The 27,726-nt window shown below is 36.6% G+C and overlaps 1 protein-coding gene across 3 annotated transcripts in view; it reads left to right on the forward strand.

Annotated features, from left to right (window-relative positions):
• Positions 1-27,726, forward strand: part of RTKN2 (rhotekin 2) — an 86,337-nt gene that overhangs the window by 49,213 nt on the left and 9,398 nt on the right. For all 3 annotated transcript variants that reach the window (XM_082640370.1, XM_082640371.1, XM_082640372.1), the window contains exons 8-10: positions 5,760-5,866; positions 6,828-6,959; positions 27,460-27,625. In XM_082640370.1, the coding sequence (XP_082496496.1) occupies positions 5,760-5,866; positions 6,828-6,959; positions 27,460-27,625 (405 nt within the window). The remainder of the gene's footprint in view (positions 1-5,759; positions 5,867-6,827; positions 6,960-27,459; positions 27,626-27,726) is intronic.

The raw sequence follows: 27,726 nt of genomic DNA on the forward strand, positions 1-27,726 counted from the left end.
TTTTAGCAGTGTCACTTGTCTTCAGTGTTCTATAAGATATTACTAGATTCTCCTTTAATAAAATGCTCCTGAGCAAATAAGCATGGGAACTATGTGGTATACTTCTTTCTTTGAGAAACACAATAAAGACTAGCATGTTAAAGACTGTGAAAAGACCTGTGCTTACAGCAATAATACCCAAAAACTGTTGACACTGGAACTTGTAGATTCCACAGAAAAAAATTTTAAGAACACTAACCTATATGCCTAACCCTTTTGATGTGATAGGTATATCTCTAGAAATGTGTATAAATTAAAATCTCGTAAATCAATTATATTTTGAAAAAAAAGGAAAGCTTGTAATTAAAAAGAAACAAAATTTTATACAGAAAAAAGCCACCCTCTGATTTATTCATTAATAAATCTATGTTTAATAGGGTTTCCTAAATAAATTTATATCAATGTCTACCAAATACTATAAAATAAAGAGGAAATACAAGATTTTTGAAATTTATAACTCAACTTTATTACTTGTACTAGTTTAAGGAAAAAGCCAAAATGATATCTTAAGGCTTATATTTGTCATCAAGAAATTTTTATACTTTTTATAAAACAATGAAACCACATTGTAAAGATTGACTCACACGGAACTGAGACGTTATTGATTCTTTCTCTTGCCTGTGTTTTGTTTTTGTTGTTGCTGTCATTTTTAAACTCCATTTTGCTCCCCATCTGAAACTACAGATGAATTAGATAAAATCTTTAAGTAATGAAAAGTCAAACTGCTCTTTCACTTCCTGTTTCATTTCATCTTGTCCTAATACCACCTTTGATTAGAAAAGAAGAATTAAGTATTTTGATTAAATGTGTTGCACAAGGGCAGAAAGACAGCATTGAGAAATGGAAAGGATATGGTTTGGGGAGTGAGAGTGCCCTGGATATGAAATTATGAGAAACATCTTTTACATGCCAGACACAGCAATAAATGTCATGCACACATTATCTTATGTGATTTCACAGCAACCCTAGTACTTAATAGGTAGTATTTTAAGAATGAGAAATTGATACTCGGGCAAGTTAAGTAAATAGCCTAGATGCTGTATTTCTTGTCAGAAGTAGGGAGAAGAAGCTGTGACTCTGCGTTATTCTACAGTGGTCATGAGCTGTAGAGAAACCTATGTAGGAAGTAAAAGTTGATTGCAGTGTATGTGGCACGTGATCTGTAGAGCAAAGAATTTTACATCCAGTGTCCCTTTTCAAGGTCTGCAATGAGGAAGGAATTATTTTTCTTGGTGTGCCATGAAATCTGAACTTATTTTACTAGAGAAGCACACTGTTACATGTGGTATTAAGGTTCCAGATACATTATTGATTGTGACTGGTCTGAAAAACTAATCATTTATGATTCTGTTTCTTTAGGAGGTGGATCCTAACTTAAAAACAAGCCATTCATAAATCTGGGTTTGCTATGTAAAGAAATTCGCTTTCAAACTTTAAACTCATAAATCACAAGGGTGATTTCAATTGTATTATGTAGATGCATGCTTTTATAGAATTTTTATTTCATTTCCTGCCTATTTTAGAAAAGGAGATTCTCATTTATTTATTTATGTCTGCCTTTTTTTTTTTTTTTTTTTTGCAGTACGCAGGCCTCTCACTGTTGAGGCCTCTCCCGTTGCGGAGCACAGTCTCCGGACGCGCAGGCTCAGCGGCCATGGCTCACGGGCCTAGCCGCTCCATGGCATGTGGGATCTTCCCAGACCGGGGCACGAACCCGTGTCCCCTGCATCAGCAGGCGGACTCTCAACCACTGCGCCACCAGGGAAGCCCGTGTCTGCATTTTTAAATCATTGACTGTATTGTATTTATACACTTATTTATCTCAGATCAAACCCTTTGTTTCTAAAAGATAGCAGCTTTAACAAAGAGTTGAATAGTCCCAGACAATTTGTGGTATGCTATTCTTTAGTAGAATGTTGAGCAGGTAAATTGTTAAAAAACTGTTTTTGCTTTAACTTTGTGCTCTTCACTTATGCTGGTCTTTTTCATTTAACTGATGTGTCAAGCCTTGGCTACACTGCTTCTATATATTAAATAATTCTTTTTTTACAAAAAATGTTTTATTTTCTGGACTTACTAAGACCTTTTGGTCAATGATAGTAATAGCCAATGGTTAGTCATTTAACAGGCACTTACCAACATGGGTGCAGTGAAAACTTTACAGATATTTTTTGTGTGGTCCAGTGTGAACATAGGACCGTATGTTGCATTTTTATTTATACCCCAATACACAGAATAAATTATGCAGTGCTTTCCTTCCATACAGTTATAAAGGTTGTATACCTACCTGCACACTACATTAAAGGACTATCTTAATGTTTTTTGGTTTTTTGGGTTTTTTTTTGTGGTACACGGGTCTTTCACTGTTGTGGCCTCTCCCGTTGCGGAGCACAGGCTCCGGACGCGCAGGCTCAGTGGCCATGGCCCACGGGCCCAGCTGCTCCGCGGCACGTGGGATCCTCCCGGACCAGGGCACGAACCCGTGTCCCCTGCATCGGCAGGTGGACTCTCAACCACTGTGCCACCAGGGAAGCCCCTATCTTAATGTTTTTTGAAAGAACTTTTAAAAACAATTGCAGACTTACAGAACAGTTAAAAGTTGAATATCAAGATTTTTTCCCCAAAAAAATACATGAGAACAAGTTGTTTACCTGATGCTTCATTACTCCCAAATATGTTAATACCTGTTCCTACTAAAAGACATCTGGCTACATCACTACAGCTATTCAAGTCAGCATTAATACATTACTATTATTTCTACTAATACAGACACCATTCAAATGTTACTCCACTAATGTCCCTTATGACAAAAGGATCTAGTGCAGATTCACGCATTGCATTTAATCATCATGCTTCTTTAGTTTCTTTCAATTTAGATCAGTTCTCCAGTCATTCCTTGGCTTTCATAACCTTGACATTTTTAAATTTCATAGTTATTTTGTAGAAGTTCCCTCAGTTTGGGTTGGTTTGATGTTTTCTTGGGCTGAGACTCAGGATATGCATCTTCGGCAGAAATATCACAGAGGTGTTGCTGCGTTCTCATTGCATTCTATCAGGTGGCATCTTTTGATTCATCCCATTACTGATGATGTTCACTTGATTAGGGCGGTGTCTGTTAAGCTTCTCTACTGTTAAGTTACTCTTTTTGTTTTCCTCTTTGTACTTAATACATATTTTGTGTGTGGGAGGGGGATACTTTAAAACTAAGTATATTTATTAGACTTTCAACTTATTCATTGATTTATTTATATCAACATGGACTCATGTTTTACAGTTTTATTCAGTACATTATAATCTGCTAATATCTTGTTTAAGATTTAGATTGTCTCCATTTTGGCCAATGGGAACACATTTAAGATGGCTTCTGTGTCTTTTTACATGTCCTCCTCATTCATTGAGTACTTCCTTGCTTAAGGCATAACAAGATATTTCAGGCTCATCATGTGCTTTCCCTGCCCCAGTCCTGGAGTTATCCATTTCTCCAAGGAAGACTGGTTCTTTTTAATAGAAATAATATTTAGAAGACATGATCTGAGCTATAGGTGTATTCATTGCTATTAGACTGTCACTATTAGGTGTCACTTTTCCTAGGCCCTCTCAGTGGACATACATGTATATATATTTTGTCATGCATTTTTTTAAAAATTATTTATTTATTTATTTATTTATTTATTTATTTTTGGGTGTGTTGGGTCTTCGTTGCAGTGCGTGGACTTCTCATTGTGGTGGCTTCTCTTGTTGCAGAACACGGGCTCTAGGTGCGTGGGCTTCAGTAGCTGTGGCATGCAGTCTCAGTAGTTGCGGCTTATAGGCTCCAGAGCTCAGGCTCAGTAGTTGTGGTGCACGGGCTTAGTTGCTCCACGGCATGTGGGATCTTCCCGGACCAGGGCTCAAACCCATGTCCCCTGCATTGGCAGGCAGATTCTTAACCACTGCACCACCAGGGAAGTCCTGTCATGCATTTGTTCTTTTTTTTTTTTAACATCTTTATTGGAGTATAATTGCTTTACAATGGTGTGTTAGTTTCTGCTGTAAAAGAAAGTGAATCAGCTATACATATACATATATCCCCATATCCCCTCCTTCTTGCGTCTCCCTCCCACCCTCCCTATCCCACCCCTCTAGGTGGTCACAAAGCACCAAGCTGATCTCCCTGTGCTATGTGGCTGCTTCCCACTATCTATCTAGTTTACATTTGGTAGTGTATAAGTGTCCATGCCACTCTCTCACTTCGTCCCAGCTTACCCTTCCCCCCTCCCTGTGTCCTCAAGTCCATTCTCTATGTCTGCGTCTTTATTCCTGTCCTGCCCCTAGGTTCTTCAGAACCATCTTTTTTTTTTTTTTAGATTCCATATATGTATGTTAGCATACGGTATTTTTTTTCTCTTTCTGACTCACTTCACTCTGTATGTCATGCATTTCTTAATCTCTGTATGTTGAAAACCATGAGTTCACACCAGTATGTCTAGTTCTAATCCAATACCAAAGAGTTCATTCTGCACATTCGTAATTCCTTTCTCTGACAGTGAGAAACCTGTCTTCTGTTATCTTTAATGCTTTTTATTCTTTGGTCAGTCACCTTAAAAGCAACCATTTTTCCATCTTTCTCACATAACTGCTTTTCTCTCCTTGCTGGGGCTCTGACTCCCCTCTGGGCTGCCCCATGCCCCACGTGGATACTCCTTACCTTGCTCAGGCTCATACAGCCCACCCAGGGCTGCCCTCCTCAGCCCATGTGAACACCGTCCTCAGCCTGCCTGTGCTCTGACACCCCATACCCGGCTGTCCCTCTGCTTGCATTTGCATCTCCCCGGGCTCTGACACACTGTTCTGGGTCACCAAATGTGTGAATGGTCCCCTCGCTACTCTCAAACTGACTCCCGTGGCTGGACTGCCCCCTGCACTCTTCTTAATTTCCCTGGATTCTGACACCTCACTTGGGCATCACTGCACACAGATACCCTCCTTACTCTACCTTGGCCCCTCCTCCCCATGCCAGGCCGGCCACTGAGCAGAGACCCCTTTTGGGTTCTATATTCCCCATGTGATCCGTCCTCCTCAGCCCCTTCAGGCTCTGATTCCTCATGCCAGGCAGCTCTCCCACTCACCTCCTTATCCTGACTGGCCCCAGCACCCAGCTCTGGCACACTACTGCTTCCCACCCACCCCCTGCCCAACTCCTGGCACAGATGCCCATTGTGGTGGACTCCACATGATGGCTTACACCTGAGTTGTTCAGTGAGGGAAGGGACAAGGGGAAAGGTCAAAAGGGTTATTATGAAATTTTTATCATAAAGTTGTGCCCTGAAGTGTTTTATTCAGAGCATCACTTTGCTAATTATTATAGTGAAAATCAGAGCAAAAAGTAGAATTTGACAAACAAAAATCACTTTATTAGGATGTTTTTTAAATTACATGAGTTTACTTATATGCCCTGAACTACCTCCATTGATTAATTACTTTAAGATCAAACAAGAGATCAAGAGACTAAAAGTTCCATGTCTACTCCAGGTGATAGCATGCTGTGAACTATCAGTTTAATATCATCCTGTCCTGACTGCTTTCTTTTATTTGATTTTGTCATTGAATACAGTAATTTGAGCAGGATGAACCTTTACATATGTTCTTATATAAAGCAAAAAAAATTGTGAAAATAATCAAAATGTATAATGACCTTAAATAAACATATTTATAACTTGATTTTTTTCTCACTTAAATAGAAGAGTCTTCGTTTTGGCTTCCCTTATATGGTAACATGTGCTGCCGATTAGTCGCCCAACCAGCTTGTATGAATGAGGATGCGTTTGCAGGATTTCTTAATCAGCAGGTTAGAGAACTTTAAATATCCTGCAACAATTATAGCTCTAATTTTGATCTTAATATCCTGGCAGTTGTTTGGCATTCTGATATTGTGAAGTATTTTTTTTTAATAAAGTCTTCTCCTAAGTGACAGTTTTCTCCTTGTTAGACATCAAATGTGGAGGGAGGGTGCAGCTGGGAGTGAGAAGGTAGGGAAGGGGAGGGGTCTGATGCAGTTTTGGTGGCTAAGGGGCTACCTCCTCCAGGTTCCTCTGCTTCATTAATAGCAGTAACAGGATAATCAGTACCAGAGGACTCCTTGTGGAAACTGATGAGGACTGCTCAACACCTTTCACATGAAGGCCTTTCTGGCAGACAGCTTTTGGCACAGTTTAGTCCTCTGGGCTTCCAAAGCTGCCTCTGTGCCACCTACTCCTAATTTATTTATAACCATAGTTATTTGTATTCAGTAAATAATTAATTGTGGGCTTCAATGAATCAATAGCTTTTTAAAAAAATTCCATTAAGAGGAAAGAAAATTTGCATTCTTACAGGGAAGTCAACATTTTCCAGTGTTCTGAGAACAGTAAGGGAATATTTTGAATATTCAATTATTTTGAATATTCAGTTATTTTTATACTTCTCTTGAGTCATTACGTGAATTGCTGTGGAATTCCAATCACTAATTTTTAATAGACTAGCTTCTCTAAAACTGCATTGATTTATGATTTTATGTATATAAAAGTTATATGATAATTATTACCTCTATTTTGCTTAATCCTTTTGAGAATTCCACACCTTTCTTCTCTGATACGTACGTACTTTTTTACTTTGGGCTATTGACTTATTGTATAGTAAATCAATGGGTAACTATCACATTAAAACATTTCAAAAAACTAACTTTGCTAATTCAAGTATTTTGTTGAATTTAGAGTTAAGATGATAAATAATGATTTAAAGTTGAGAGTTTCTTGATTTTTCTTTTTCAGCAAATGGTAGAAGGTCTGATTTGTTGGAGAAGATTGTATTGTGTTTTAAGAGGGGGTAAACTCTATTGTTTTTACACTCCAGAAGAAATCGAAGGTAAAGTGGAACCAGCTTTGGTAGTGTCCATTAACAAGGTAAATAAAATGCTATTTTGAAAATAAAGGTATAACATTTTATGAAGTTTGTTCTTTTCTATTACAATTCACACTGTTGTCATCTTATTTACAAAAAACGAAAGACTGCTAAAACTAGGTTAGTTTGTAAAGATATTCTTATTTTTCTTTCCATTTATAGAGCTTATCTGGTAAAGGAAATACTATATATTTCCTACGAAAACGTAGTAATAGGAATCTATACTAGCAAACAGATTTTAAAGCAGAGAATGTAACTCCACATTAACAGGGTATTTAAATTTTTTAGGAATTTATTTGATTAAGAGATTATAAAAACATAAATTGTTAGCTCATGTTACAATGACGCTCTTTCTAGTTAATACTTAAATGAACCCATAAAAAGAAATTCCTGAGTATACTTTCTGATTTCTTATGGGGCTAATGGGCAGTTGTTCAACCTTCTGCCAGAACAAGAAAGCCTCACATTCTGTTTAGAATACCACATACACATAAATATACTGGTTTGATACAAAGGAGATTATAAAATTTTAGTTAGAAAGTTTTCACCCAAAAATCTGTAGGAAAAGTTTTCAGTCTAAGGCAGGCTTATTTTCTTTATCTCACAATCTTAAATTTGTTTTCATCTATCGTCCAAGTCTAGTGTTTATTAGAGGGGTTTTTCCCCTCTTTTTATAGCATTCCTACTCTAGAGTTAAAATGGCGTTTCTAGAGTAGAATGTCATGTTTTCTGCCTATGGACTGTAATTAATCGTTTTAGTTTTTTTACTTTGCTTGCCTTCAGAATGGTTGAAGTGAAGTATATAATAAAATATGAGCCATCACATCTGTTAACTGTAAGATACATGTTCTACTTGCCTTTAAGTTATTTTTTGAGGAAAAATGTAAAGTTATATGTCCTGAAAAAACATGTAGATACTGGTCTGCTAGTGTATAAGGATTTAGTTAATTTCTATGATCTTTGCAATAGTAACATTTGATCTGTTTCTATCCTACTTTTAGAAATGACACTACTTTTTACTCAAAGGAAATCCTTCAGTGAGACCTTTTTACTATGTAATTAAGTCCACTTAATTTATCTGTTTTGTGTACAAGAAAGATTAATGTTGCTCTTAAATAATATACCTCAATATTATAACATAGTGAATTTATTTTCATTTAGAAAATTAGGTTAATGAAAGTATAATTTTATTATTGGAAAACTGATACAATTTTTTCATTGTTTTGTTTTGTTTATGCAGTGTTCACTCCACCCCATAGTCTTTTGAAAATTTCAAATGTACAGAAAAGTTGAAAGAATAGAAAAGTAAAACCTGATACTACCCATCACCTAGATTCTTCAGCTATTAACATTTTGCCACATTTGCTTTCTCTCTTGATAGTTAAAAAAAATTTGTTTCCGAACCACTTGAAAGTAAGCAGCATACAACATAACATTTCTTTCCTAGAATATGTCAGCATGTTTCTCCTGAAAACAAGGACATTTCTTTCATAACCATAATATTATTATCACACTCAATAAATTTATTGTTGATAAAATAATATTATCTAAGATACAGAGTGAATTGCCCCAGTTATTCCCAAAATATTCTTTCTGATTTTTATTTTTTGTTTCATCCAAGACCCCATCAAGGGTCACAGATTGCATCTGATCACTTTTGTTTCTCTTTTACCTAAATTGTGCCCTTCTCTTGCCTTTTTTTTTTTTTTTTTTTGGTTTTTATTACACTGACATTTTTGAAAAGTCCAGGCAAGTCCCCAAATCTGTTTTTGACTAATTGTTTCGCTAGATTCATGTTAAGTATTTTTGGCTGGAGTTCTACATAGATGATTTTGTCTAACCTTATTTTCACTAGGTAGTAAAAATGGAATCCTACCAATTTTTTTCTTGCATGATGTACAATGGAATATGGATAGCTATAAACCAAATTAAAACATAATCTAAGCAAATGATATTTTAAAAGTTTGATTTGAAAACAGTCTTCAAAGTGTTCATTTTACCTATCTCAGCCCTTTAAGGGAGGCAGAGCATGTAGGTCAGCCCTGATTTACAGGTATCTTATTTCTGTTTTACAAGTGACAAAACATACTCAGAGATCAGATAGAACTTGTTTAGCTAGTAAGTAAAATTATATGGCTTACTCTTTCCTAATGGGTAGAAAAAAATAGAAAAAATTCATGGATTGTTTTTCTGTTTCTTCATAGACATACTGCAAGACTAGATTTGGAAGGCAAAATTAGACTTTTCCCTATCTCCATATCCACTTTGAATCAGTTTTGAAAGTAAAAAGTAACTCTGGGGCCTCCCTGGTGGCGCAGTGGTTGAGAGTCCGCCTGCCGATGCAGGGGATACGGGTTCATGCCCCGGTCTGGGAGGATCCCATATGCCGCGGAGCGGCTGGGCCCGTGAGCCATGGCCGCTGAGCCTGCGCATCCGGAGCCTGTGCTCCGCAACGGGAGAGGCCACAACAGTGAGAGGCCCGCGTACGGAAAAAAAAAAAAAAAAAAGTAACTCTGAAATGAAGTTCTGAGTCCAAAGCCAAGTTACCGGTAGGCAATGACTTAGGCATGTATTGAATCTTTACCATTTAAATTTAAGAGGACAGTTATAATAGAACTCCTCTGTTATTGTAGTCAGTGCATCTTTATTTTCTTATTTGATGACAAGAGTCTAATTCCAGAAAAGTAGTTAACAGGATCTACATGGCCTGACTAAATTGACCTTTTTCAGTTGACTCATTTTTCCTTGTGGTAATAAAGGCCGATGGCCTGGCAACCGATGGGATTCTGTAGTCAATCAACTCCATTATTAAGATGACTGAAATCAGTGTACCTAGAAATCCCAGTGGTGGCTCCACTATTGAGCTTTACAAATTCACAGGAAAATGGTTTGTCTAGTAATTTGTATAGACTTGACCTTAGACTTGGGGGGACAGCGTGGGCTGTATTTGACCCTGAGGACTGATGACATAAATATCTCTTCCATCTAATATGACTTTTGTCTAAACTACCAAAAAGAATTTTAACATTAAACCATGAGGTAAGGTTAAGGTTGGGAAGAATAATATAATTTAGTTGCTTATCTCAAAGATTAAACTGATGACAAAGTGTTACATTCTGTAGCTTTGCAATATTTCCATCTTAATTTTCTCCAGTGCCAATTCCAGCACTGATTCCTGCCCCTTCTCTTTAGAAACTTTTCCCTTTGCATTTCCTACCTCTTTTTTTAAAAATTTTTATTGGAGTATAGTTGATTCACAATGTTGTGTTAGTTTCTGCTGTACAGCAAAGTGAGTCAGTTATACATATACATATATCCACTCTTTTTAGATTCTTTTCCCATATAGGTCATTACAGAGTATTGAGTAGAGTCACCTGTGCTATACAGTAGGTCCTTATTAGTTATCTGTTTTATATATAGTAGTGTGTATATGTCAATCCCAATCTCTCAATTTATTCCTCCCCCTCTTTCGTCCCTGGTAACCATAAGATTGTTTTCTACCTCTGTGACTATTTCTGTTTTGTAAATAAGTTCATTTGTACCATTTTTTAAGATTCCACATATAAGCGGTATCATATGATATTTGTCTTTTTCTGTCTGACTTACTTCACTTAGTATGATAACCTCTAGGTCCATACATGTTGCTGCAAATAGCATTATTTCATTCTTTTTTATGGCTGAGTAATATTCCATCATATATATGTATCACATCTTCTTTATCCATTCAAATGTCAGTGGACATTTAGGTTGCTTCTGTGTCCTGGCTATTGTAAATAGTGCTGCAGTGAACATTGGGGTGCATGTATCTTTTCGAATTATGGTTTCCTCTGGGTATATGCCCAGGAGTGGGATTGCTGGATCATATGGTAGCTCTGTTTTTAGTTTTCTTAAGGAAGCCTCCATACCATTCTGCATAGTGGTTGTACCAATTTATATTCCCACCAACACTGTAGAAGGGTTCCCTTTTCTCCACACCCTCTCCAGCATTTACTGTTAGTAAATGTTTTTGATGTTGGCCATTCTTACCATTGTGAGATGATACCTCATTGTAGTTTTGATGTACATTTCTCTAATAGTGATGTTGAGCATCTTTTCATCTTTTTTGGCCATCTTTGTCTTTGGAGAAATGTCTATTTAGATCTTCTTCCCGTTTTTTGATTGGGTTGTTTTTTTTTTTTTTTTTTTGTGGTACGCAGGCCTCTCACCGTTGTGGCCTCTCCCGCTGCAGAGCACAGGCTCCGGACGCACAGGCCTATCGGCCATGGCTCACGGGCCCAGCCGCTCCGCGGCATGTGGGATCTTCCCGGACCGGGGCACGAACCTGTGTCCCCTGCATCGGCAGGCGGACTCTCAACCACTGCGCCACCAGGGAAGCCCTGTTTTTTTATTATTGAGCTGCATGAGCTATTTGTATATTTTGGAGATTAATACTTTGTCAGTCAGTTGTTTGCAAATATTTTATCCCATTCTGTAGGTTGTCTTTTTGTTTATGGTTTCCTTTGCTGTGCAAAAGCTTTTAAGTTTCATTAAGTCCCATTCATTTATTTTTATTTTTATTTTCATTACTCTAGGAGGTTGTTCAAAAAAGATCTTGCTTTGATTTATGTCAGAGAGTGTTCTGTCTATGTTTTCCTCTAAGAGTTTTATAGTATCTAGCCTTACATTTAGGTCTTTAATCAGTTTTGAGTTTATTTTTGTATATGGTTTAGGGAGTGTTCTAATTTCATTCTTTTACATGTAGCTGTCCAGTTTTCCCAGCACAACTTACTGAAGAGACTGTCCTTTCACCATTGTATAGCCTTGCCTGCTTTGTCATAGATTAGTTGACCATAGGTGTGTGGGTTTATCCCTGGACTTTCTATCCTGTTCCATTGCTGTATATTTCTGGTTTGGGGCCAGTACCATGCTGTTTTGATGACTGTAGCTTTGTCGTATAGTCTGAAGTCAGGGAACCTGATTCCTCCAGCTCCATTTTTATTTCTCAAGATTTCTTTGGCTAATCAAGGCCTTTCGTGTTTCCATACAAATTGTACAATTTTTTTGTTCTAATTCTGTGAAAAATGCCATTGGTAATTTGATAGGGATTATACTGAATCTGTAGATTGCTTTGGGTAGTATAGTCATTTTGATAATGTTGATTCTTCCAATCCAAGAACACGGTATATTGTCCATCTGTTTGTGTCATCTTTGATTTCTTTCATCAGTATCTTACAGTTTTCTGAGTATAGGTCTTTTGCCTCCTTGGGTAGGTTTATTCCTAGGTATTTTATTCTTTTTGATGCAATGGTCATTGGGATTGTTTCCTTATTTCTCTTTCTGATCTTTCGTTGTTAGTGTATAGGAATGTAAGAGATTTCCGTGTGTTAATTTTATATCCTGCAACTTTACCACATTCATTGATTAGCTCTAGTAGTTTTCTGGTAGCATCTTTAGGATTTTCTATGTAGAGTATCATGTCATCTGCTAACTGTGACAGTTTTAACTCTTCTTTTCCAATTTGGATTCCTTTTATTTCTTTTTCTTCTCTTATTGCTGTGGCTAGAACTTCCAAAACTGTGTTGGATAAAAGTGGCGAGTGTGGACATCCTTGTCTTGTTTGTGATCTTAGAGGAAATGCTTTCAGTTTTTCACTGTTGAGGGTGATGTTTCCTGTGGGTTTGTCATATATGGCCCTTATTATGTTGAGGTAGGTTCCCTCTATGCCCACTTTCTGGAGAGCTTTTTTTAATCATAAATGGGTGTTGAATTTTGTCAAAAGCTTTTTCCACATCTATTGAGATGATCATATGGTATTCTTCAATTTGTTAATGTGGTGTATCACATTGATTGATTTGTGTATATTGAAGAATCCTTGCATCCCTCAGATAAATCCCACTTGCTCATAGGGTATGATCCTTTTAATGTGTGGTTGGAGCATTTCCTACTTTTATCTCAGGTTTCCTTTGAGCCCTTCCATTCACCTGAAAACTTCACTCTTAATAGTAAATGCCACTGGTCTCGTTATTTAACTATGTCAAACACCATCTCAGTCAAGAAATCTATTTGTTACTTCTAAAAACATGACTGTTATCTAATTATATCTTCTATTAAAGTAATTTTTACTTATTTTTCTCAGCTTATAAAATTATTCAAATTTATAGAAAAGTTGCAAAAAATACTACAGTGAACATTTGTATACCACCCAGATTCAACCGTTAACATTTTATCATATTTGCTTTATCTATTTTTCTTTTTTTGGGGAGGGGTTTAAGCACTTTATATTTTATTTAATTTTTTAATCGGCTGTTATGGTGGTATGGTTTACATAAAATAAAATTCACCAGTTTTAAGGGTACAGTTTGATAACTTTGACAAATAATATACAGTTGTGTAATCATTACTATAATCATTATTGGATTATAGTTTTTAAAATCTTTTTTATGAGAACATTAAGTCTACTTTCTTAGAAAATGTCAGTTATTCAATAGTGTTATCAACTATAGTCACCATGTTTTACGTTAGATCTTTGGACCTTATTTATCTTATAGCTGAAAGTTTTGTTTTGTTTAGCTGAAAGTTTATAAAGTCTCTTCTCTATATTTTTTGCTGAACCATTTGAACATAAGTCTCCAACATTGATAATTCATCCCTGAATACTTCAACATCTACCTTTTAAAAATAGGAGCCTCTCAAATTATGTAAATTTATATATATATAAAATTATGTATATGTGTGTATATATATATATATATATATATATATATATAATTACAATACCATTATCACAGCTAAGCAAATTAACAGTAATTCTCTTATATCATCTAATATCCAGTCCATAGTCAAGTTTCCCCATTGTCTCCAAAATGTCCTTTTAGCTCTTGTTTTCAATCTAGGACTATTCAAAGCTTGTGCATCCTCTGTACGTCTTCTAAACTGTAAATTAGGTCTAGGGGCTTGATTAAATTCATTTTAAACATTATTATGAGAATATTTCATGGATAATAACAAGTACTTTATGAAGAATTCTGTTCAGAGGCATATGATGTCAAGTGTCTTACTATTGGCAATGCCAGGTTTAATGACTTGGTTAAGGTGGTTACCACTAGCTCTCTCCACTATAAAGGCAAATTTTTGTCTTTACAATTAGCGAGTAGTCAATGAGGTGATGCTTAGACACAGTGTGACTATCTTTATTGTCCAACAATCTTTCACATAATGGTTTTACTGAACTGATTGCCCTTACCTGAATCAGTCATTACATTGGAGATTGCACATGTTTTTCTACTACTGTCCTTCCTTCTGTATGTGTTAGCTGGCATTCTTTTGTAAAGGACTTTTTCTTATCAACTAGGAATGAATTACAGTCTTTCCTGAAAAGGCTGGGTAAATGTTTAATGTTAATGACCAATTTTCAGAGTAAGGAGTTGTGTTATTACATGTTGACATTGTATTGTTATTGGCAATATGTATTGGAGTGGAGTTACCCCCTGTGGAAGTAGCACATGAGTGTCGTTTCTGTTGTCCCACACCACCTCCAATATTATGATAAACTCATAGAATTTAATCTATTCAATCTACTCAGTGTTTTAAATTACTTGGTTTTTAAATATAAGGTAGATGTTTTAATTATTTTGCTTACTTTGTAAATTTCTAAGGGACATATACTCTTAGAGTATTCTTAAATAAAGGGGATCATTGATAAATGCCAACTTGGTTGGATAGTGTTTTTGTTTCAGTTTTTAGTGTATTTCCAGTGCTGGGTCTCTGAGATCTTTTTATGCTTAATAATGTTAAATATTAAATACAAAGTTTCTTTCTTTTGGTTGTATTTCTCCTCTCATGATTTAGAAAATAATAATTTTGCTTAATGCTGCTTTAAAAATTATGTGAAAACATGAATTTTACAGTTGCTAAGGTATATAAATAATAGTTCTGCTATTTTGATCATAGGATCTGTTCTCTGACTATAATTCTTGTCCTTCTAAATGGCATTTCCTGTAAGGCTAAGTCAGTTCATTAATTTTCAGAGGGAGCCATCTGTGGAAATAGTCACATTAAGGAAAGAAAAGCCTAAAAGCTATCCCCCTCCTCTTTTCAATCCAAATTTGAAAGGATGATTTACTTCAAAGTGATTGCTTCAACTTCAAAAAACTTCCCTATGAATGTTGTTGAGCTAGACATTCTCAATAAGGGGTACTTAACTGGAGCCACTGAATCTCCTATACATTGTAGAAAGCATTTTATTAGCCAAAGTTATATCCATTGCCAGTGGGGTGGGGAGTGGAATGGAAAAGAAATGTGAGTCTTTGAGATCAATAGTCTTTTCTTGATCTAAATAGTATGCATCACTTCATTTTAATGAATAATAAAATCTGTACCAAACAAGTCAATAACACTAGTTGGTGTGATAGTCCTTTGTTAAATTGTCTTGAAATTGTTTTTAATCATTATTTATCATGGACCCTAGCAAGTAAAATTACCATGAAGTACATGGGATTTTCTTCATATTATGTTAGTCCTCTTAATGCATGTATCACCTATTCAGATTGTCCCTTATTAAATACAGCAAAAAGAATTTTTTAAGCAGTCTTTTCCTTTAAGAGTTTACATCTGATTTCATTAACATAAATTGAAAATAATTATATCACTAATACTAATCAGACCTAATGCTTGGTTTAATTTATGGTCATGCTTTATATACTTCAAACATTCCTTGTCATATATTGTAGAAGGTATGCTTTCTTTGTCATTAGAATACATATAAGGTCTAAAGCTTGTTTTTAGCCATCAACAATTTTGTCTTCATCCCTGATTAACAAGACTTTAGACCAGACACCTTTCAAAGAACTCATTTATCTTTACCACATGTTTGAGAGAAAGGTGTGAGTGAAATATTAGTGAAATATTATCTCTGCATTATAGATAAGAAAGCAGGCTCTTAGTTTTTTGTACTTGTATTTTATTTTTTAATTGTTTTTTGAAAAATTTCAAGATAATCTATAGAAAGAATAGTATAAATGAACCCATCTGTACCCTCACACATTTCCTCCACCGTCAGATTATTTTGAAGTGGATCCTAGCAATCATATCATTTTACTTGTAAATATTACAACTGCTGTACTTAAAATTTATAGCCATACATAAAGTCAATATATCATCAAAAATCCAGACAGTATTCAAATGTCTCAGTCTTGTAATTTTTTAAACAACTTTTTGAATCAGGATCCAAATAGGACCATACATTGCATTGATTGATCAGTTCTCTTAAATCTCTTAGTCTGTTGGCTTTTATTCTACCCCCCTCTTTCTCTCGCTCTCTCTTTCCCCTACACATATACACACACAATTACACACAATTTGTTTGTTGAAGAAATTTGGTCATTTATCCTACAGAGTTTTTCAGAGTCTAGAATTTGCTGATTGCATCTTCAAGTTGTCTTTTTTCTTCTATTTCTGAATCAGATTTAGGTTGTTTGTTGGTTGGTTAGTAAGAATATGTCTTAGTACTTTTTTCAGGAGGTGTATAATAACGTCTGGGTCTCCCACTCATGTTAACATCCACTGATGAACATTGCTTAGACTCTTTATTTCATTAGGGATTGCAAACTGCTGCTATTTTAACATTCTTTCTTCATTTATTAGCTGAGACACCTCTACTTCATCAGCTGTTAGGTTGGAGGACAGTTTTTACAAGAAACCCAGGATAAAGGCTTGATATTTTGCATTTATATACTAGTTACCAAAACTATGAGGCAGTTCCCTAGCATCCTTCAGAGGTGACCAATGAGTTAGTTTTTAAATATCATTATGAATTTGTGGATTTAAAGACTTGTCATGCATCAGTCCATTACCATTGTAATTCTCATTGATGTTCAGATTGTCCCATCCTTGGCTACTGGAAGCCTCTTCAAGTTTACTTTTGAGTCCTTTTGGTACAACCCTAGTAATCTTTGATTTCTGGTAGGACAAGATGTTCCAGGCTCATCCTATATATTTCCTGGCCCAGGCTGGGGACAAGCCATTTCTCTAAAGAGTTCTGATTCCTTTTAGTAGGAAAGAGTATTTAGAAACTATAATCTGGGTATGTAGTAGACATTTTTAAAGTCATATAGTCAAAAGTAAAGTAGGAAACAATTTATAAATCTAGTTCTGATCTGGTAATTTTCCATTACTACAGAAATGGAGAGGTTGAAATACAGTTTTAATTCAAAAATAATGAAAAACCTAAAAGAAACTTTCCTTTGACTTCAGAGTTAATTATATTTTGTTACAAAATTAACTTCTCAGATTGTACTTTTTTTGACTTCACTTGGCCTTCTCGGGGTAACCATCGTCTCATGCAGTGGAAAGTTGTAGTTCAATATGTGCCGATTGACAAAAGTAGAGCCAGCCAAGGATGAAAATTTCATCGTGAATAATCTCAAATCTATCTACATATCAATAGGAGTTGATTTTAAAGCCTCCCAAATCAACTAAAAAGGTTTGGAATTAGCAAAAGCAAAACAAGAAACTGACCTTGGAGAGAAGGCTTATCTCAGAACATGTTTTCTCATCTATAAATTAAAGAGTGGGTGGTGGATTATCTCTAGGATCTGAGTTTATCAATGTAAAACTTTTTATCATTATCTGAGTTATTCTTTTGTTATTCATTTATTCATCAAATGTTTTTCAATCACTTAGTGGGTACCAGGCAGTATTTTAGTTGGTGTAAATAAGGGGGCAAGAATACCAAGTTGCTTGCTTTCATACCCTGCTGAGAGGAGATACTTATCTATACATTGTGTGAGCCCATAATGATAACAGTCCTAAAATTCATCTTGTGTTTTCTAACCCATTCCTTGTTTGGGAAGTGAAGACCTGAGCACTATTATTGATACTTTGCCCACAGTGAAAAAAAAAATTGCACTAACTTTCTGACATTATCAGAAACTTTGTTTACTCACTTTTTCTTTGACATGCAGTTTTTTTGGTTGAAAAAATTTCCCATTAGTTAAATTATTTTGGATGATAAAATATAGAGGTTAATTCAGATGATCTGTGTTTCATTTGCACCTTTTAAAAACCTCTCGTGTTGTAAAACTTTAGCGGTATTTATGGTTACCAGAGTTAATGGAGTGTACAGTGTTTATATACTATTGTATTATTTTCTCTTTTTTTTTTTTAATGGCTGAGTGATATTCCACACATATACATACACATGTTCCACATCTTCTTAACCCAGTAGTCTGTTGCTTGGGCACTTGGGTTGCTTCCATGTCCTGGCTGTTGTAAATAGTGCTTCTGTGAACACTGGGATGCACATATCTTTTCAAATTAGTGTTTTTGTTTTTTCTGGGTATATCCCAGGAGTGGAATTGGTGGATCATATGGTAGTTCTGTGTTTAGTTTTTTAAGGAACTTCCATACTGTTTTCCATAGTGGCTACACCAATTTACATTCCCACCAACAGTGTATGAGGGTTCCCTTTTCTCCACATTCTCTCCAACATTATTTGTAGATTTTTTGATGATAGCCATTCTGACAGGTGTGAGGTGATACCTCATTGTGGTTTTGATTTACATTTCTCTAATAATTAGTGATGTTGAACATCTTTTCATGTGCCTCTTAGCCATCTGTATGTCTTTGGAAAAATGTCTATTTAGGTCTTCTGCTCATTTTTTGATTGGGTTGTTTGGTCTTTTTTTTTTTTTTGATTTTTTAATTTATTTATTAAAAAAATTTTTTTTTGCTTTATAACAAATTTAATCAGTTATACATATACATATCCCCACCCTTTTGCGTCTCCCTCCCATCCTCCCTATCCCCCCCTCCAGGCGGTCACAAAGCACCGAGCTGATCTCCCTGTGCTATGCGGCTGCTTCCCACTAGCTATCTACCTTACGTTTGGTAGTGTATATATGTCGATGCCGCTCTTTCGCTTTGTCACAGCTTATCCTTCCCCCTCCCCATATCCTCAAGTCCATTCTCTAGTAGGTCTGTGTCTTTATTCCTGTCTTACCGCTATGTTCTTCATGACATTTTTTTTTTAATTCCATATATATGTGTTAGCATACAGTATTTGTCTTTCTCTTTCTGATTTACTTCACTCTGTATGACAGACTCTAGGTCTATCCACCTCATTACAAATAGCTCAGTTTCGTTTCTTTTTATGGCTGAGTAATATTCCATTGTATATATGTGCCACATCTTCTTTATCCATTCATCCGATGATGGACACTTAGGTTGTTTCCAGCTCCGGGCTATTGTAAATAGGGCTGCTATGAACATCTTGGTACATGGCTCTTTTTGAATTATGGTTTTCTCAGGGTATATGCGCAGTAGTGGGATTGCTGGGTCATATGGTAGTTCTATTTGTAGTTTTTTAAGGAACCTCCATACTGTTCTCCATAGTGGCTGTACCAATTCACATTCCCACCAGCAGTGCAAGAGTGTTCCCTTTTCTCCACACCCTCTCCAGCATTTATTGTTTCTAGATTTCTTGATGATGGCCATTCTGACTGGTGTGAGATGATATCTCATTGTAGTTTTGATTTGCATTTCTCTAATGAGTAAAGATGTTGAGCATCCTTTCATGTGTTTGTTGGCAGTCTGTATATCTTCTGTGCAGAAATGTCTATTTAGGTCTTCTGCCCATTTTGGGATTGTGTTGTTTGTTTTTTTGTTATTGAGCTGCTTATAAATTTTGGAGATTAATCCTTTGTCAGTTGCTTCATTTGCAAATATTTTCTCCCATTCTGAGGGTTGTCTTTTGGTCTTGTTTATGGTTTCCTTTGCTGTGCAAAAGCTTTTAAGTTTCATTAGGTCCCATGTGTTTATTTTTGTCTTTATTTCCATTTCTCTAGGAGGTGGGTCAAAAAGGATCTTGCTGTGATTTATGTCATAGAGTGTTCTGCCTATGTTTTCCTCTAAGAGTTTGATAGTGTCTGGCCTTACATTTAGGTCTTTAATCCATTTTGAGCTTATTTTTGTGTATGGTGTTAGGGAGTGATCTAATCTCATACTTTTACATGTCCCTGTCCAGTTTTCCCAGCACCACTTATTGAAGAGACTGTCCTTTCTCCACTGTACATTCCTGCCTCCTTTATCAAAGATAAGGTGACCATATGTCCGTGGGTTTATCTCTGGGCTTTCTATCCTGTTCCATTGATCTATCTTTCTGTTTTTGTGCCAGTACCATACTGTCTTGATTACTGTAGCTTTGTAGTATAGTCTGAAGTCAGGGAGCCTGATTCCTCCAGCTCCATTTTTCGTTCTCAAGATTGCTTTGGCTATTCGGGGTCTTTTGTGTTTCCATACAAATTGTGAAATTTTTTGTTCTAGTTCTGTGAAAAATGCCAGTGGTAGTTTGATAGGGATTGCATTGAATCTGTAGAGTGCTTTCAGTAGTAGAGTCATTTTCACAATGTTGATTCTTCCAATCCAAGAACATGGTACATCTCTCCATCTATTTGTATCATCTTTAATTTCTTTCATCAATGTCTTATAATTTTCTGCATACAGGTCTTTTGTCTCCTTAGGTAGGTTTATTCCTAGATATTTTATTCTTTTTGTTGCAATGGTAAATGGGAGTGTTTCCTTGATTTCACTTTCAGATTTTTCATCATTAGTATATAGGAATGCCAGAGATTTCTGTGCATTAATTTTGTATCCTGCAACTTTACCAAATTCATTGATTAGCTCTAGTAGTTTTCTGGTAGCATCTTTAGGATTCTCTATGTATAGTATCATGTCATCTGCAAACAGTGACAGCTTTACTTCTTCTTTTCCGATTTGGATTCCTTTTATTTCCTTTTCTTCTCTGATTGCTGTGGCTAAAACTTCCAAAACTATGTTGAATAAGAGTGGTGAGAGTGGGCAACCTTGTCTTGTTCCTGATCTTAGTGGAAATGGTTTCAGTTTTTCACCATTGAGGACGATGCTGGCTGTGGGTTTGTCATATATGGCCTTTATTATGTTGAGGAAAGTTCCCTCTGTGCCTACTTTCTGCAGGGTTTTTATCATAAATGGGTGTTGAATTTTGTCAAAAGCTTTCTCTGCATCTATTGAGATGATCATATGGTTTTTCTCCTTCAATTTGTTAATATGGTGTATCACGTTGATTGATTTGCGTATATTGAAGAATCCTTGCATTCCTGGAATAAACCCCACTTGATCATGGTGTATGATCCTTTTGATGTGCTGTTGGATTCTGTTTGCTAGTATTTTGTTGAGGATTTTTGCATCTATGTTCATCAGTGATATTGGCCTGTAGTTTTCTTTCTTTGTGACATCCTTGTCTGGTTTTGGTATCAAGGTGATGGTGGCCTCGTAGAATGAGTTTGGGAGTGTTCCTCCCTCTGCTATATTTTGGAAGAGTTTGAGAAGGATAGATGTTAGCTCTTCTCTAAATGCTTGATAGAATTCGCCTGTGAAGCCATCTGGTCCTGGGCTTTTGTTTGTTGGAAGATTTTTTATCACAGTTTCAGTTTCAGTGCTTGTGATTGGTCTGTTCATATTTTCTATTTCTTCCTGATTCAGTCTTGGCAGGTTGTGCATTTCTAAGAATTTGTCCATTTCTTCCAGGTTGTCCATTTTATTGGCATAGAGTTGCTTATAGTAATCTCTCATGATCTTTTGTATTTCTGCAGTGTCAGTTGTTACTTCTCCTTTTTCATTTCTAATTCTATTGATTTGAGTCTTCTCCCTTTTTTTCTTGATGAGTCTAGCTAATGGTTTATCAATTTTGTTTATCTTCTCAAAGAACCAGCTTTTAGTTTTATTGGTCTTTGCTATCGTTTCCTTCATTTCTTTTTCATTTATTTCTGATCTGATTTTTATGATTTCTTTCCTTCTGCTAACTTTGGGATGTTTTTGTTCTTCTTTCTCTAATTGCTTTAGGTGCAAGGTTAGTTTGTTTATTCGAGATGTTTCCTGTTTCTTAAGGTGGGATTGTATTGCTATAAACTTCCCTCTTAGAACTGCTTTTGCTGCATCCCATAGGTTTTGGGTCGTCGTGTCTCCATTGTCATTTGTTTCTAGGTATTTTTTAATTTCCTCTTTGATTTCTTCAGTGATCACTTCGTTATTAAGTAGTGTATTGTTTAGCCTCCATGTGTTTGTGTTTTTTACAGCTCTTTTCCTGTAATTGATATCTAGTCTCATAGCATTGTGGTCGGAAAAGATACTTGATACAATTTCAATTTTCTTAAATTTACCAAGGCTTGATTTGTGACCCAAGATATGATCTATCCTGGAGAATGTTCCATGAGCACTTGAGAAAAATGTGTATTCTGTTGTTTTTGGATGGAATGTCCTATAAATATCAATTAAGTCCATCTTGTTTAATGTATCATTTAAAGCTTGTGTTTCCTTATTTATTTTCATTTTGGATGATCTGTCCATTAGTGAAAGTGGGGTGATAAAGTCCCCTACTATGATTGTGTTACTGTTGATTTCTCCTTTTATGGCTGTTAGTATTTGCCTTATGTATTGAGGTGCTCCTATGTTGGGTGCATAAATATTTACAATTGTTATATCTTCTTCTTGGATCGATCCCTTGATCATTATGTAGTGTCCTTCTTTGTCTCTTCTAGTAGTCTTTATTTTAAAGTCTATTTTGTCTGATATGAGAATTGCTACTCCAGCTTTCTTTTGGTTTCCATTTGCATGGAATATCTTTTTCCATCCCCTTACTTTCAGTCTGTATGTGTCTCTAGGTCTGAAGTGGGTCTCTTGTAGACAGCATATAGATGGGTCTTGTTTTTGTATCCATTCAGCCACTCTGTGTCTTTTGGTGGGAGCATTTAATCCATTTACATTTAAGGTAATTATTGATATGTATGTTCCTATTCCCATTTTCTTAATTGTTTTGGGTTCGTTATTGTAGGTCTTTTCCTTCTGTTGTGTTTCTTGCCTAGAGAAATTCCTTTAGCATTTGTTGTAAAGCTGGTTTGGTGGTGCTGAACTCTCTCAGCTTTTGCTTGTCTGTAAACGTTTTAATTTCTCCATCAAATCTGAATGAGATCCTTGCTGGGTAGAGTAATCTTGGTTGCAGGTTTTTCTCCTTCATCACTTTAATTATGTCCTGCCACTCCCTTCTGGCTTGTAGAGTTTCTGCTGAGAGATCAGCTGTTATCCTGATGGGGATTCCCTTGTGTGTTATTTGTTGTTTTTGCCTTGCTGCTTTTAATATGATTTCTTTGTGTTTAATTTTTGACAGTTTGATTAATATGTGTCTTGGCGTATTTCTCCTTGGATTTATTCTGTATGGGACTCTCTGTGCCTCCTGGACTTGATTAACTATTTCCTTTCCCATATTAGGGAAGTTTTCAACTGTAATCTCTTCAAATATTTTCTCAGTCCCTTTCTTTTTCTCTTCTTCTTCTGGAACCCCTATAATTCGAATGTTGGTGCGTTTAATGTTGTCCCAGAGGTCTCTGAGACTGTCCTCTGTTCTTTTCATTCTTTTTTCTTTAGTTTGCTCTGCATCAGTTATTTCCACTATTTTATCTTCCGCCTCACTTATCCGTTCTTCTGCCTCAGTTATTCTGCTATTGATCCCATCTAGAGTATTTTTTATTTCATTTATTGTGTTTTTAATCGATGCTTGATTCATCTTTAGTTCTTCTAGGTCCTTGTTAACTGTTTCTTGCATTTTGTCTATTCTATTTCCAAGATTTTGGATCTGGGAAATAGAATCTTGGATCATCTTTACCATCATTATTCTGAATTCTTTTTCAGGTAGAGTGCCTATTACCTCTTCATTTGTTAGGTCTGGTGGGTTTTTATCTTGCTCCTTCTCCTGCTGTGTGTTTTTCTGTCTTCTCATTTTGCTTATGTTACTGTGTTTGGGGTCTCCTTTTTGCAGGCTGCAGGTTCGTAGTTCCCGTTGTTTTTGGTGTCTGTCCCCAGTGGCTAAGGTTGGTTTAGTGGGTTGTGTAGGCTTCCTGGTAGAAGGGACTAGTGTCTGTGTTCTGGTGGATGAGGCTGGATCTTGTCTTTCTGGTGGGCAGGTCCACGTCTGGTGGTGTGTTTTGGGGTGTCTGCAGACTTTTTATGATTTTAGGCCACCTCTCTGCTAATGGGTGGCGTTGTGTTCCTGTCTTGCTAGTTGTTTGGCATAGGGTGTCCAGCACTGTAGCTTGCTGGTCGTTGAATGAAGCTGGGTGCTGGTGTTGAGATGGAGATCTCTGGAAGATTTTCGCCGTTTGATATTATGTGGAGCTGGGAGGTCTCTTGTGGACCAGTGTCCTGAAGTTGGCTCTCCCACCTCAGAGGCACAGCACTGACTCCTGGCTCCTCAATTTGGGATGATTTGTTGTCTATTCATGTATTCCACAGATGCAGGGTACATCAAGTTGATTGTGGAGCTTTAATCCGCTGCTTCTGAGGCTGCTGGGAGAGGTTTCCCTTTCTCTTCTTTGTTCTCACAGCTCCTGGGTCTCAGCTTTGGATTTGGCCCCGCTTCTGCGTGTAGGTCGCCGGAGGGCGTTGTCTGTTCTTCGCTCAGACAGGACAGGGTTAAAGGAGCAGCCTCTTCGGGGACTCTGGCTCACTCAGGCCGGGCGGGAGGGAGGGGCACGGAGTGCGGGGCGAGCCTGCAGCGGCAGAGGTCCGCGTGACGTTGCACCAGCCCGAGGCGCGCCGTGCGTTCTCCCAGGGAAGCCGCCCCTGGATCCTGGGACCCCGGCAGTGGCGGACTGCACAGGCTCCCGGAAGGGCGGTGTGGACAGTGACCTGCACTCGCACACAGGCTTCTTGGCGGCGGCAGCAGCAGCCCCAGCATCCCACGCCTGTCTCTGGGCTCCGCGCTTTCAGCTGCGACTCGCGCCCGTCTGTGGAGCCCCTTTAAGCAGTGCTCTTAATCCCCTCTCCTCGCGCACCAGGAAACCAAGAGGGAAGAAATAGTCTCTTTCCTCTTCGGCAGCTCCAGAGTTTTCCCGGAATCCCTCCCGGCTAGCTGTGGCACATTAGCCCCCTTCAGGCTGAGTTCTCGCCGCCAGCCCCAGTCCTCTCCCTGCGCTCTGACCGAAGCCCGAGCCTCAGCTTCCAGTGCCGCCCGCCCCGGCGGGCGAGCAGACAAGCCTCTCGGGCTGGTGAGTGCCGCTCGGCACCGATCCTCTGTGCGGGAATCTCTCCGCTTTCCCCTACCCAGGTATGTGGGGAGTTTCTTGCCTTTTGGGAGGTCTGGGGTCTTCTGCCAGCGTTCAGTAGGTGTTCTGTAGGAGTTGTTCCACGTGTAGCTGTATTTCTGGTGTATCCGTTGTATTATTTTCTATTAGAAGGATATAACTGACCCAGTTTGTCAGATTTTCTACATAGCTATTTTTGTTTGAAATGGTATCCTGGTATTATTAATAATTGTACCTATTCATCTGTAAAAATTTCAACTTATTTAAAAGTTGAATCCATTCTAATTCTATATACAAAAGGTAGTCAGAAATTTATATTAAAATGGATTTGGGTGGAGGGAATCACAATTTCAGCAACAAGAATACTTCATATTTTATCATTCAGTTTTTTTTTTAATACAGCAATAAAGGGTTGTCCCCCCAGCCCTCCATCTCTGAGTCAGCTTTCATTTAGTCTGAAAGAAGCATATCAAAGATTCTTCTGAGAGCTTAAGTCATTCTCTGCTAGTGATAATAAACTTTATATTTAAAGAGGTTGATTACATGTTATCAGGCTCCAAAGATGCCATTTAGGCAGCATTTTTAAATACTGTATAAGTAATTACTTTAAAAAGTTAATTCACAAAGTTTATTACCAAGGAGTATAAAGTATAAAGGAGTATAAAAAGACCCTATTATGATAAAATTACAGTGTTGGCCATTAGTGTTAACAATCCTCTGAAGACACTCGCATTCCTGCTTTTTAAAAAATGACAGGATAGACTGTTTCTAAGTTATCAATCCTTATATTTGGGAATACTTGAAAATTTCAAAGTTATGTTGCTACTTTATATAGCATACATTTTTTCTAAAGTGAGTTTTGAATAGGAGTTCCTTCCTTCAGAAAAGAACTTCTTATGTAGCCTGTATGGTGTTCACCTGCCCATATTTACCTGTTTTTCAGGGAATGAACAGCTTTTCTTCCAAACTTTTTCCTACTTCTATAGTGTCCACATAGACATCATTAAATGTGTATTTTGGTGTGTGACTCTACACACCGACTTTCTTCACTCTAAACTCAATGAAGTGAAGAATTTCTTCCCACTCTGAATCAGCTTTTGTACCTGCTAGCCAAGTATTCTTCTACATGCATTACAGTAAGCTTAACCATACTGCTCTAGAGCTGCTCTACCCGATACAGTAGCCACTAGCTACCAGTGGCTGTTAGGCACTTAGGATGTGGCCAGTCCAAGTTGAGATATGTTGTAAGTATAAAATACAGCCTGGATTTTGGCAGTGTAGTGTGAAAAAAGAATGTAAAATATCTCAAATTTTTCTTATCAATTACATGGTAAAATAATACTTTAACTATATGGGTTACAAAAAATACATTATTTTAAAATAATATATTAATTAATAATTACATAATTATTTTCACCAGTTTCATTTTACCTTTTTTAATGTGGTTACTAGAAAATCTTAAGTTACTTACATGGCTCACATTATATTTCTAACAAACAGCATTGCTGTAGAAAATGTCATGTCAATCATTATCCAGGCAGCCAAATCACTATCTTTGCTTAATAGGTAGGTCTATTCCAGACTTTCTTTTCCACGATTCCTTGGAAACTACATGTAGTTGCTCGCTTATCATGTGACTTAGCAGTGCCTGTGTGTGACTTGGGAATAGTCTCTTCTGCACATAGACACAAGAAGGATCACACAATGTCATACCTAGTACCACTCAGAAAAAAGGTTTAGACTATCAACGTGTATGAAACCATTGCCTTTGTTGTAAAATGTTGCATTCATCATTTTAAAAAATAATTTTTACCATTATAAAGGTTATATTACTTTATGGATCTTTACCTATGAGCTTTGTAGATGAATGTTACATATGAAATAAGTGTTAATGATGAAAGCCTGTTTGCTGTAGTAAACATTAATTTATGGTTTTACTGCTGTAACTGATAACACTGTATACTATGCATGAGTATTAGAATAAGAAACATACTTTACTGATTCTTCTATTTTATTACTGTTGAAAATACAGTTAACATAACTCAGAGTTATAACATACTGTACTTGTTTTATTGCAAATTTTAAGACATATATAAAAGACAGCAAACTCCTACTTAAACTGAGAGATAGACACAGATTATGTTTTAATCTCATGTAATTTAACATAAGTGCTATATGTAGTATACTTTGAAATATTACTCAGTATTTTTAATATCAAGCATCTAAAAAATAACCTTCTAGATATGAGCTTGAATATTGAAAATTCTCAAAATTACATATTTTAAATTTCAGACGATCAGCAATAAGATTGTAATTGCATCTGGTATAAATATGGTAGCTAAGCAATAAAACATTTATTCGATCATTACAGAAATAGTCTCTTGTAAAACAACAGCTTTGTCTTAATATTTAGGAAACCAGAATTCGGGCAATGGATAAGGATAAAAAGAAAAGGATCCATAATTTCTCTGTCATCAACCCTGTTGCTGGACAGGCTACAACTCATATTTTTGCAGCTGACAACAGAGAAGATCTTCAGAAGTGGATGGAAGCCTTCTGGCAGCATCTCTTTGATCTTAGTAAGTTGACATTTGGATTTTCTAGTAGTATATTCATGTAGCATGAAAGGATGTACATAGCAATCTAAATATTAAGATTATATTGTAATTGTATAGTTTGT

This window comes from Mesoplodon mirus (assembly GCF_964341445.2).
Source record: "Mesoplodon mirus genome assembly, chromosome: 2".
Classification (NCBI taxonomy): Eukaryota; Metazoa; Chordata; class Mammalia; order Artiodactyla; family Ziphiidae; genus Mesoplodon; species Mesoplodon mirus.